The following is a 13,423-nucleotide window of genomic DNA, read 5'->3' on the forward strand; positions in this document are numbered from 1 at the left end:
GTATAAGGAAAGTACTTCTTATAGAGATTTAGAGGAAGAATGGGGATATTCTAAGTTATAATGAAAAGGATTGTTGGTTAATGGAAGAAGAATATTAGTATGTTTGTGGTACAGATAACCATAAATATTTAGGATATCATTTAGTAGATTTTCCAACAATATTGATTAATACAAATAATTTCAAATTTCCACCACAAAGCCTTATTTTTGGTTGTAAAGTAGTTTTCTATAGAGTGACTGAGCTTGTAATCTTTTCTAATGTCTGACAGAAAATAGGCTGACAGTAAATGTAGTTTAAATGAATATATTTTTTTGTGTGTTTTTTTTTTTTTTAATGTAGGTAACCTTAATCTTAAAATTCCATGGAAAAACCTTTATACTCAACCAGTTGTAGCTGTACTGGAAAACATTTATTTACTCATCGTGCCTTCTTCTAGTAAGTCAAATTTTAAACATTATAATTTAAATTACTCTTTTTTTGTAGATGGAAAATCTTTATATTTTATTATTGTATTCAAAATATTTTGGGGGATTTTTTTGTGATTTTTAAAAATATATGTATTTGGTGCTAAGTAATTGAATTAAATTGGTTTTCACACTAAATTTTTATATGCCTGGAATTAGTGATTATTTTCTTGTATGTTTTTTGGAATGAGTACATTTAAATTTAAGGTAATTAAGATTCTCCCTTTTAATGCTTCCTTTAGTAATAAAATATGATTCTTTAAAAGAAGAAAAGCAACTTTTGGAAGCAAAGCAGCAGGAACTAAAACGAATAGAAGAAGCCAAACAAAAAGTAGCTAATCAAGGTAAATAAAATAAAGAATAATTGAAATAAGAAATGGAGAAAAGACCAAAATATTGATCATATTTGAATATTATTTTTCTTTGGAAGCACTGAGGTTACTTAACAAATATGAGAGAATCTTATTATATGGGGCATTTTAATGCATTTAATTTGTTCTATCATGTTTATAAAAATTTTTATCTATTAGACATTTATCTTAGGGAAAATAATATACCTAGCTTATAAGGGAAAGGTTAGTTTTTAACTGCAATATTTAATTGGATCAAGTGTGTTTTCTTACCTTTCTAGCCTTTTCCTTTTTATTCTCCTTATATCAGGTCACCTTTTGGATATGCTGAGTCCCTTTATATATTTACTAGAGGCCTGGTGCATGAAATTTGTGCACAGGTACAGTCCCTAGGCCTGGCCTGCAATCAGGGCCATCTTCCCCAGCTGCCCGCAGCCAGCCCCACTCCCCTCCGCCACCCGCTCCCGGTTTCCCGTTCACTATTGGGTGATCCATGGGGGGATGGGACCAAGAAGTTGGCTGTTCCCACCCACTCGCTGGCCCCACCCTTGCCATGGGTGGTCATCAGGTGATTGGAGCCTGCCGGCTGGGGAAAAGGACCAAGAGATGGTCAGTGCACCTCATAGTGACTTGTCCAGTGGTTGCTCTGCCATTAGGGTCAGTTTGCACATTACCCTTTTATTATATAGGATACTTTCCCAAATCTGTTTATTTATCTTCTGGCTTCACATCCTTTCCAATTCAACCTAGACCAAATGGTCCATTACTTCAACTCCTTCTTTTGTTGGCAGAAGAGATGTCCTGCAGAAATCTAATTCCTTTCTACTTGTGCTGCATGCAGCATCATCAGCTATTTTTACTCAGACTCTAACTTCTCCCTCTAGTGAATCTTTCTTCTTAACATGGAGATATACTGTAGCCTTTCTTAGCTTCTAAAATAAAGTCATTTTCCTAACCTAGTCATGTGTTTATCTTCTCTATCCTTCATTTAAAAGTTAAGCATCTTAAAAGTAAGGTAGATATATACTGATTTCACTATCCTTGCCATACATTAATTTTTTAGAATAAAAAATATAACCCAATATTAACTTTTTACCTGTTGACAAACAAGTAAAAAATATAAAGGAGATTTAATGCAATTCCTGGCAACATTTTGTAATTATTTTTTTCTTCTCTGTCACAGTTCTTTCATATCTTGTGTGGTCATTCATACGTACTTACTTTCTGGGTTGTTTTTTTTTTTTAAATGGTAACATCTTAATGGGGATGAAATGGTATCATGTAGTGTAGATTTGCACTTCCCTAAAAATTAGTATTTGAGCATCCATTTATGTGCTTACTGGCCATTTCTATATCTTTGGAGAAATATCTATTCAAGTATTTTCCCATTTTTTAATTGTGTTTTTTGGGGAAGGGTGTGTGGTCAGAGTTCTCTGCGTATTCTGAATATTAATCCCTTATTAGATATGTGATTTGCAAATTTTATTCCTTTCTGTAGGTAGCATCTTTATTCTGTTGATAGTCTACAAGGCCCCAAATTTTAAAGTTTTTATGAAGTTCATTTTGTCTGCTTTTCTTCTGTTGCCTGTGCCTTTGTTATCATATATAAGAAATTATGATCAAATCCAGTTTCCTATGTTTTCTTATAAGAGTTTTATAGTTTTAGATCTTACAGTTAAATCTTTGATTTTTTAGAGTTCATTTTTATATTTTGTTAGATAAAGGTCCAACTTCATTCTCTTGCGTGTGAATATCTGGATATACAGTTTTTCAACAGTATTTCTTTAAAATACTGTTCTTTCCCATTGAATAGTCTTGGCACTCTTTTAAAAATATTATTTGAGGGTATGTGAAGATTTATTTCTGGGATTTTTAGTTTATTCATTGGTCAATACCACCCTGTTTTGATTACTATACTTTTGTTATAAGTTTTGCAAGTAGGAAGTGTGATTCTTTCAGCTTTGTTCTTCCTTTTCAAGATTATTTTGATTATTTGAGATTCCATATGAATTTTATGATGGATTTTTTTTTTCTGTGCAAAAAATGTCATTGTTATTTTGATACCGATTGCTTTGAATCTATAGAGTCCTTTGGGCAATATTGATGTGTTAACAATATCAAATCTTCCAATCCATGGATATGGATGAGATGTCCTTCCACTTACTTATGTCTTTTAAATTGTTTCCTAAGTATTTTATTTTTTTGATGCTATTATAAAGGGAATTATATTTGTAATTTACTTTCAGATTGTCTATTGATTGGAAATAGATATGCAATTGTTTGTGCTGACTTTGTACCTTCCTACTTTGCTGAATTAGTTTATTAGTTCTAACAATTTTTGTGTGTGGAGTTATATAGGGTTTTCTTTATGTAAGATAATGTTATCTGTGAACAGAGATAATGTTATTTTTTTCCTTTCCAATTTGTATGCCTTTAATTTATTTTCCCTTGACTAATTACTCTGACTAGAATTCCCATACTATGTTGAATGGAAGTGGCAAAAGTGGGCATCCTTACCTTTTCCCTGAACTTAGAGGTAAAGCTTTCAGACTTTCACTATTGAGTATGATGTGAGTTTTCACCTGTGATCTTTATTATGTTAAATTAGTTTCCTTTTATTGCTAGTTTATTGAGTGTTTTTATTATGAATGGATATTGACGTTTGTCAAATGTTTTTTCTTAATCAGTTGAGATGATCATTTGTTTTTTTCTTTTATTTTGTTGATATGGTATATTAAATTGATTGATTTTCATAAATAGAGCCATCCTTCCATTGCAGGAATAAATTGTATTAAATCATGGTGTGCAATCCTTATAAGGGCTTTTATTTTTTTTTATTTTTTATTTTTTTTCCCCCCGCCCTAGACAGTCCCCTAGCCTCCCCTATCCCCCAGTGTCTTATGTCCATTGGTTATGCTTATATGCATGCATACAAGTCCTTTAGTTGATCTCTTACCCCCCTACCTCCTGCCCCACAACCCTCCCCGGCCTTCCCGCTGCAGTTTGACAATCTGTTTGAGGCAGCTCTGCCTCTGTATCTATTATTGTTCAAAAGTTTATCATGGTCTCTATTGTCCATGAATGAGTGAGATCATGTGGTATTTTTCCTTCATTGACTGGCTTATTTCACTTAGCATAATGCTCTCCAGTTCCATCCATGACGTTGCAAATGGTAAGAGTTCCTTCCTTTTTAGAGCAGCATAGTATTCCATCGTGTAGATGTACCACAGTTTTCTAATCCATTCATCTACTGATGGGCACTTAGGCTGTTTCCAGATCTTAGCTATGGTGAATTGTGCTGCTATGAACATAGGGGTGCATATATCCTTTCTGATTGGTGTTTCTGGTTTCTTGGGATATATTCCTAGAAGTGGGATCACAGGGTCAAATGGGAGTTCCATTTTCAGTTTTTTAAGGAAACTCCATACTGTCTTCCATAGTGGCTGCACCAGCCTGCATTCCCACCAGCAGTGCACAAGTGTTCCTTTTTCTCCACATCCTCTCTAGCACTTGTCGTTTGTTGATTTGTTGATGATAGCCAGTCTGACCGGTGTGAGATGGTACCTCATTGCTGTTTTGATTTGCATCTCTCGGATGATTAGTGACTTTGAGCATGTTTTCATATGTCTCTTGGCTTTCTGAATGTCCTCTTTTGAAAGGTGTCTATTTAGGTCCTTTGCCCATTTTTTGATTGGATTGTTTATCTTTCTTTTGTTAAGTTGTATGAGTTCCCTATAAATTTTGGAGATTAGGCCCTTATCAGATATGTCATTGGCAAATATGTTTTCCCACACAGTGGGTTTTCTCGTTGTTTTGTTGATGATTTCCTTTTGCTGTGCAGAAGCTTTTTATTTTGATGTAGTCCCATTTGTTCATTTTTTCTTTAGTTTCAAGTGAAGGGCTTTTATTTTTTATTTGTTAACATATTGTTGAAGATTTTTGTGTCAGTATTCATTAGGGATATTGATCTATAGTTTTTTGTGCTATGTTTGTCTTGCTTGTGTGTCAAATTAATGCTGATCTCATATTGAGTTTGGAAATACTCCTTTCTCTTCAGTTTTTTGGAAGAGTTTGAAGTGGATTGATATTCTCTTTTAAATGTTTGGTAGAGTTCACAAGTGAAGCCATGAGGTCCAGAGCTTTCTTTTGTCAAGAGATTTTTGATTACTGATTTGATCTTCTATGAATTATCTGACTATTCAGATTTTCCGTTTCTTTGTGATTTTGCCTTGGTAGATTTTGTTTTTCTAGGAATTTGTCCATTTCATGTGGTATTACAGTTTGTTAGTAAAAATTTTTCATAGTACTATCTTATAATCATTCTTTTTATTTCTGTAGAATAAATAGAATAAGTATAAATGTTCCCACTTTCACTTGTGACTTAAGTAATTTCAGTCTTCTTAATCTCTTTTTTTCTTACATATATATATATTTATTTTAGGAAAAGAGATAGCTTTTATTTTTATTTATTTATTTATTTTTTAGGAAAAGAGATAGCTTCTATTGGCATTTTTAAGTGGAGGAAATAGGGGTAGTAACTAGTGGTTATTAAAGGCATATTAAAAAATTAGGAACCTCAATTTTTTATTGTTTCTGTTCCCCTGAAAAATATTGAAACTGGAGATAGCAAGTAGGTTTTAGAAAATGAAACACCTGATGAACTTCCTTCATCATTGCTGTAAAGGAGAGAGGGTAATATCTTGTATCTTCTTACTTTGTATTCATCAGGAGAATCGTATTCAACTATTTTATACACCTAGCCATAGACAACTTATGACGTTATCTCTAATTTTAAGGGAGATTCCATCTTTGCTGCTTCCTCTAGCTTTTTTTGTATAAGCCTATTATAATTCTTACTTAATAATCTTGGTTGTTGTCCATATCTTTATGTACTCAGGTATAATTAACAGAGAGAAGTTTATAAAATTTAATGCCAATAAATTTTGCAAGGTTGGCTTTAGTTTCACTAAACACGAAACTAGTTTGAAAACTGTACTGCTGGGGTCCAACCCCTGCAGGTCCAGGGGTCCCCAAAGGTGTGGACGGAGTCGGCGAAGAAGGAAGGACACGGAGACAGTGTTCAGTTGATCAGCAGCCTAGCCAGGATCTCCAGCCAGGTTCTCCAGCCAAGTTCTGGTCTGGATCTCCAGAGAGGTTCTGCTTCGGATCTCCAGTGAGGTTCTGTAGCCATGTTCCCTCGCTAGGTTCTCCAGCCAGGTTCTGTCCAGGTTCTCCAGCCAGGTTCAGTCACCAGGTTCTAGTCAGGTTCTCTTGCCAATTTCTGTAGTCAGGTTCAGTCCAGGATCTTTTGCCATGTTCTCTCCAGCGAAGTTCTTCTGTCTCTAGAGAACGTTCTGTGTAGGTTCTGTGCCTAGGTTCTGTCTCTCTTGGTTCTTACTTCTAAGTTCTGTCTCTTGCTGTCTTGTTACATCTGTATTTATACCAGTTGATTCAATCCTATCAATCTCTATTACAAAGGTTAGGGCGTTTCTTATCTCCATTCCAGGGAGTAAAGATTATGTAGCTTAAGCATGATTGTTCGTAGTTAAAGTGATTAATTACCCGCCTGGCACTTAGTTGAGGGGTTTTATTCCCTCCCTAACTTCAGGGGAAAATCCCTACCTGGGGAAACAACCTTTCTCAGAGACCTTGGTTAAAACACATAGTGCCAAGAAGGTGAGCAAACATATTAAGAACAGTATGCCATATCTGCCAGGTCCCTTGAAACAGCAAGCATGGACTGGCTCCCGGCACTGTACTTAGTTGCCTTTGAAAATCTTGGTATGGAAGATTTTTGAAAAGCAAATCTACAAATATAGATTTTTTTCTTTAACAAGGTAGCATTTGTATTACCTCAATATGTCGACATTTATAGAATATATTCTTCATTCAAGTTTAAAAAGGAATATTTGCAATTCTAGAAAAACTCCTGGTGGAGAAACAAGACACTTTTACAGAAAAATTAATTACTCAGATCATAAAAAATCTTCAAGTGAAAATTTCCAACATCCATATTCGTTATGAAGATGATGTAAGTATTTTAACAAATGAGTCTTGTTTTTATATTTATATATATTCCACTGTTTAAGGAAACCTGCTCTGTAGTAGCCCATCTATTAGATGCTGGGAAGTGAAGGAATAGGGCTGAAAATGACATAATCTTTCTTTTCTGTAACTATAGTTGTAATTTGCAGTCCTTCCTGCCTTGGTTACAATTCCCTAAAGTGTTCAAACATCAGATAATGAAGGAAAATGCCTATCTTAGTACCTGTGATAGGTGGGATTATGAATTTAGCTATTCTATGGTTTTAAGAGACTTTAAATTATACGGTATTTATTTCCTGGAAAGAGCACTGGTCTAGGAATCAGTAGAGCAAGATTTAACTAACTGATCTCAAATAGATCATGTATTCTCTCTAAAACACATAATGATTAGCTTTTCATAGTACTATTATGAGGGTCAATCATTTTTTGTAAGCTTTTTTTGATAAAGTATAAAACATTATGCAGATGTATTATTTTAGAACACTAATGCATTGATGCTTAATATTTTAATATATATCAGGAAAAAATATAGAAATAAAAGTTGTTCTTGAAAGTATTAAATGTTTTTGAATGTTTGAAATTGCATTCTGTAATGTAAATTTTGTTCAACTACTAAAAATCTGAGAAAAATGTACTGTTTCCTCTTTAGATCACAAATCAAGAAAACCCACTGTCATTTGGTATTTCTCTTCAAAATCTCAGCATGCAGGTACTTTGTTTAAAAATAAATTTAACCATATTTAATTGTGTAGTTAAACTACAAATTGCTATTCATTTATGCAGGCATTAGAAATAGATGTCTATATAGAATTAGTACCTATAATACATGGATTGGATTGGAACTGAGGATAGGTAATTTCAAATTTGAAAAAATGGTTAATAACCAAATTCAAGTTAAAATACGAGGGCCTATTATTATTTGCTAATTATTGATATTTGATACTTGTTTTTTATTTTATTTAATTTTTATTTTTTTAATATTCTTCTTTTTTTATTGCTTAAAGTATTACAAAGAGTATTACCATCACTTGTTTTTTAAATATATTTTTTATTGATTTCAGAGAGGAAGAGAGATGGAGAGAGAGAGAGAGAGAGAGAGAAACATCAATGATGAGAGAGAATCATTGATCGGCTGCCTCTTGCATGCCCCACACTGGAGATCGAGCCCACAACCTGAGCATGTGCCCTGATCAGGAATTGAGCCATGAGCTCCAGGTTCATAGGTTGATGCTCAGTGCTCAACCACTGAGCCATGTTGGCCAGGCCAATTTCTGAGAAACTTTTGGAAACTTTGATAAGTCATGAAAAGTACAAAGAAACAAGCCACCGTGTTCTCATCATTATTTATAATGTGGAATACTGATAAAAACTCTCAGCAAAGTGGGAATAGAGGGATCATTACCTCAACATAATAAAAGCCTTAAATGACAGACCTACAGCCAATATCATACTCAATGGGCAAAAATTAAAACCATTTCCCCTAAGAAAAGGAACTGGATAGGGATGCCCATTTTCACCACTTCTGTTCGACATAGTATTGGAAATGCTATGTCGAACAGGAGTGGTGAAAATGGGCATCCCTATCCAGTTCTCTCTCTCCTTCCTTCCTTCCTTTCTTCCTCCCTTCCTTCCTCCCTTCCTTCCTTCCTTCCTTCCTTCCTTCCTTCCTTCCTTCCTTCCTTCCTTCCTTCCTTCCTTCCTTCCTTCCTTTTTTTTCAAATTAGCATATTTTTTTACTTAGAAAAACAAACCGTGACACAAGGTGATTATTTGGATATTAGTACAAATAATTTAAACATACAAGTTCGGCTATAAAAAATCAGATTAAGCAACTTAGGTAAAAGTCTATCTGTGATGTCATGATTTCCAATAAGTGCCCTAAAAATCACACAATTAAACATTTCTCTGTGCTTTTTTTAAAAATTCCAGAAGTGTTGTACAGAGAGGTTCATCAACTCATATAGACAGATAAAATATATTGGGGGGAAAGCTGAACTGACATTTCCACATTTTATCAATTCAGAAATGAATTTAAAGCAAATAACGAGGCATCTATACAAGAAAGGCAGCTTACAATAATGTTTCTATTGGTACATTACAATTTTTCAGTTCGTATTTTTTAAATGGAGGAGCATCTGTGACATAATATATATAAAAAAACAGAGACTAGTTCTTTTTCTTAGGGGAAATGCTAGCCATAGCAATCAGATAAGAAGAAGAAATAAAAGGCACCCAAATTGGAAAAGAAGAAGTAAAACTGTCATTATTTGCAGATGACATGACATTGTACATAGAAAACCCTAAAGACTCTGTAAAAAGAAACTACTAGACTTAATAAATGAATTCAGCAATGTAGTAGGATACAAAATTAACACCCAGAAGTCTATGGCATTTTTTATACACCAATAATGAACTCAAAGAGAAACTAAAAAAAAAAACAAAAAAAACAAACTTTACCTAAAGATACAAATTATGAACAACAAATACTCATCTATCAACAAGTGAATCTAAGAATCAAGTGAATAAATAATCTGATGAACAGAATGAACTGGTAATTATAATAGAATCAGGGACATCGAAAGGGAATGGACTGACTATTCTTGGGGGGGTAAGGGGTGTGGGAGATGCGGGAAGAGACTGGACAAAAATCGTGCACCTATGGATGAGGACAGTGGGTGGGGAGTGAGGGCGGAGGGTGGGGTGGGAACTGGGAGGAGGGGAGTTATGGGGGGAAAAAAGAGGAACAAATGTAATAATCTGAACAATAAAGATTTAATTAAAAAAATAAAATAAAATTACCCCCCCCAAAAATCATACTTACCATTGCAATAAAAAAGTTAAGATATCTAGGAATAAACTTAACTAAGGAGGTAAAAGACAGGTACTTGGAAAACTACAAGACATTGAAAAAGAGATAGAGGAAGACATAACCAAATGGAAGAATATACTGTGTTCATGGATTGGTAGAATCAACATCATTAAAATGTCTATACTACCCTAAGCAATTTATAGATTCAATGCAATCCCCATTAAAATACCAACGGCATATTTCACAGACCTAGAACGAACACTCCAAAAATTTACATGGAATGAAAATAGTAGCCACAGTAATCCTGAGAAAGAAGAACAAAGTTGGAGGGATCACAATACCAGATATCAAGCTATATTACAAAGCCACTGTTCTCATAACTGCCTGGTACTGGTACAAGAACAGATTATATAGACTAATGGAACAGAACAGAGAACCCAGAAATTGACACAAGCTGTTATACTAATTAATATTTTAAAAAAGGAGGCAAGAGCATACAATGGAGTCAAAACAGTCTCTTCAGTAAATGGTGTTGGGAAAATTGAGCAGATACATACAAAAAAATGAAACTAGATCACCAACTTACACATTACACAAAAATAAACTCAAAATGGATAAAGGACTTAAGTAAGATGGGAAACCATAAAAATCTTAGAAGAATCCATCGGCAGCAAAATATCATACAAATGTTATAGCACTAGCTTTACTCCTAGGACAGTGGAAACTAAGGAGAAATTAAACAAATGGGACTACATCAAAATAAACATCTACACAGCAAAAGAAACCATCAACAAAACAGTCTACTGTATGGGAGAACATATTTGTTATCTTTGATAAGGGTTTCATCTCCAAAATTTATAGGGAACGCACACAACTTAACAAAAGGAAGATAATCCAGTCAAAAAATGGGCAAAGGACCTAAATAGACCTCTTATGAAAGAGGACATACAGAAGGCCAAGAGACATGAAAACATGCTCAAAGTCAGTAATCATCTGAGAGATCCAAATCAAAACGAGAATGAGATACCATCTCACACCTTTCAAAATGGCCATCATCAACAAATCAACAAACAACAAGTGCTGGCAAGGATGTGGAAAAAAAGGAACCTTCATGCGTTTTTGGTGGGAATGCAGGCTGGTGCACTCACTGTGGAAAACAGTATGGAGTTTCCTCAAAAAGTGAAAAATGAAACTCTCATTTGACTCAGTAATCACACTTCCAGAAATATATCTCAAGAAATCAGAAACACCAATCAGAAAGTATATATGCCCCCCTATGTTCATGGCAGCACAATTTACAATAGCTAAGATCTGGAAACAGCCTAAGTGCCCATCAGCAGATGAGTGGGTTTGAAAAACTATGGTACATCTACACAATGGAATACTATGCCACTATTGAAAAGAAGGAACTTTTACCATTTGCAACAGCATGGATGGACCTGGAGAGCAAAATAAGCCAGTCAGAGAAAGATAAATATTACATGATCTCACTCATATGTGGGAAATAATGACCAACATAAACTAATGAACAGAAATAGATCCAGAGACAACAAAACACCGAACAGACCATCCAACCTTAGAGGGAAGGCAGGGGTGGACGGTAGGGGGCGGGGGAGGTGCTGGGGGAGCAGGGGAAGGGCATGGGGCAGGGGGTAAGAGATCAAGCAAAGGACTTGTATGCATGCATATTAGCATAACCAATGGACATGGACACTGGGGCAGTGGGGGCTCGTTCTAGGGATGGGAGTGGCCTGGGAGGGATCAGTTGGGAAAAAGGAGACATATGTAATAACTTTAAACAATAAAAGTAAATAAAAAAAGATTGCTAGTGGAACATAAAAAGTAGACACCAAGGGAGTTAATTTTTATAAAAAAATAAAAGTGGCATACTTTATGTCTAATTTTTCAAATTGAGGAATTTTACAAGTCTAGGAGCACACAGAATTATGAAACATTCACTTTTAATGGAAAGAAAAATTGGTAAAATTGTCAATTTGTTTAAGTTTTAAATACTTTAAAAGAATAAGCTGTTATGAATACAGTTTAAATTCCTTTGTCTTCTACTGCTATGCTTTCCTCTAGCTCCGGAGATAAACATCCTAAGTTTTTACACTTTTATATAATATAGCAATTAAAATTATATATAGTATTTGGTAGGGTTTGAAAAGCTACATAAATATTTTATGTGATTCTTCTATTAAGTTCCCCTTTTCTCCTTACAATGTGTTTGACATCTATGTTGCCACATGTAATTTATAATTCATTCCATTTAACTGCTGTATTCTTTACATGCTTGCTTTTGTATTCATTAGTTTTTTGTGTATGACTTTTTTTTTTTTTTAAACAAAACATGGTCTACTCTAAGAAATGCCAAATGAAAAGTTACTCAGTAATGTTGGGTGGGGTAAAATGTCAAATGCTCTGCTGAAAAAAAGGATGGATAAGGATGGAGAATTAGCTGTTGTAATTAGCATTGTGAAGACCATTGGTGATTGTGACAGCAGTGATTTTGACCATCACCTTTGCAGGGCCTTGGAAACTTGTTCCCCAGCCCAGACCTATTCCATTAGAAACTCAGGAATGGGCCCAGCAATCCATGTTTTAAAAAGCCCTCTATGTGATACTATCTACTATATTTTCCCAGTATTGTATATTTAACCTCTGTAGTGGCACTTACTTGATTGTAATGGTTTCTTTATGTCTTTGCTTTTCAATCAATAATGAGCTCATTGAAAGCAGATACTTGTGGTTCAGTTATTTCTTGAATGTTATGTTTTCAAAGACATTTTCATGGGAAATTGGTGTAGGGAGTAATTAATAGGATTTATCACTCTGCCACATAGCACTTGGAAATGACACATTTATTGCCTTTCTTATTCCAGACAACTGATCAAAACTGGGCTCCATGTTTACATGATGAAACTGAGAAACTATTTCGTAAGGTAAAATAAATAAATACTATATTTTGTCTACTCATTGAGTTGACAAAAGAAACTTTTAGAAAAGCTAATGTAATATATAATATGGATTTATGCAAATTGTGTTTACTTGCTTAACTCTGTTATATGACTCAATTATTTGAGGCTTCTGAAAATAGCATATGTTTATGATCTTTCAAAGAAAATGAGACAAATAATGAACTATTTATTTTTAGTTAATCCGATTGGATAACCTTTTTGCTTATTGGAATGTGAAGTCTCGGATGTTTTATCTTACTAGTTATGATGATTCATTGGTAAGTAACTTTTTAAAAATATGTGTATATACACATTTGTTGATATATTTTGCATAAAGTTTTATTCATTGTCATTTACCTAACGTACTGTAGTCAGTGGTCATTTTTTTTTCAGGCAAAATCAATTAGCAGAATTTACAGAAAATAGGTGAATATATGTACCTGTATACAACCATGTATAAACACACACCTTGTTTTTTAATAATTGACATAAAATATTATATTAGTTTCAGGTGTACAACAATTTGATATTTGTATATATTACAAAATAATTTCTACAATAATTCTAGTTAGCATCTCTCACCATACACAGTTACAAAATGGTTTTTTTATGAGATGAGAACTTGTAAGATTCCCTTAGTAACTTTCAAATGCAATGCAGTATTATTAACTACTAGAGGCCCAGTGAACAAAAATTTGTTCACTCGGGGGGAAGGGGGGTCCCTCAGCCCGGCCTGTGCCCTCTCGCAGTCTGGGACCCCTCGGGAGATAACGACCTGCTGGCTTAGGCCTGCTCCC

At 34.3% G+C, this 13,423-nt stretch overlaps 1 protein-coding gene across 6 annotated transcripts in view; it reads left to right on the top strand.

Moving 5' to 3' along the window:
- The window catches only part of VPS13A (vacuolar protein sorting 13 homolog A), a 206,911-nt gene that overhangs the window by 36,789 nt on the left and 156,699 nt on the right, over positions 1–13,423 (top strand). For 5 of the 6 annotated variants that reach the window (XR_009447628.1, XM_059656963.1, XM_059656967.1 and 2 more), the window contains exons 4-9: positions 341–436; positions 708–809; positions 6,737–6,846; positions 7,510–7,569; positions 12,552–12,611; positions 12,824–12,904. Coding sequence is in view for 5 of the 6 variants with exons in the window: in XM_059656963.1 (XP_059512946.1) it covers positions 341–436; positions 708–809; positions 6,737–6,846; positions 7,510–7,569; positions 12,552–12,611; positions 12,824–12,904 (509 nt within the window). In the remaining variant the exon portion in view is untranslated. The remainder of the gene's footprint in view (positions 1–340; positions 437–707; positions 810–6,736; positions 6,847–7,509; positions 7,570–12,551; positions 12,612–12,823; positions 12,905–13,423) is intronic. The other variant, XM_059656964.1, reaches the window with a different exon arrangement.

The sequence above is a fragment of the Myotis daubentonii genome, chromosome 11 (assembly GCF_963259705.1).
Source record: "Myotis daubentonii chromosome 11, mMyoDau2.1, whole genome shotgun sequence".
Taxonomy (NCBI): domain Eukaryota; kingdom Metazoa; phylum Chordata; class Mammalia; order Chiroptera; family Vespertilionidae; genus Myotis; species Myotis daubentonii.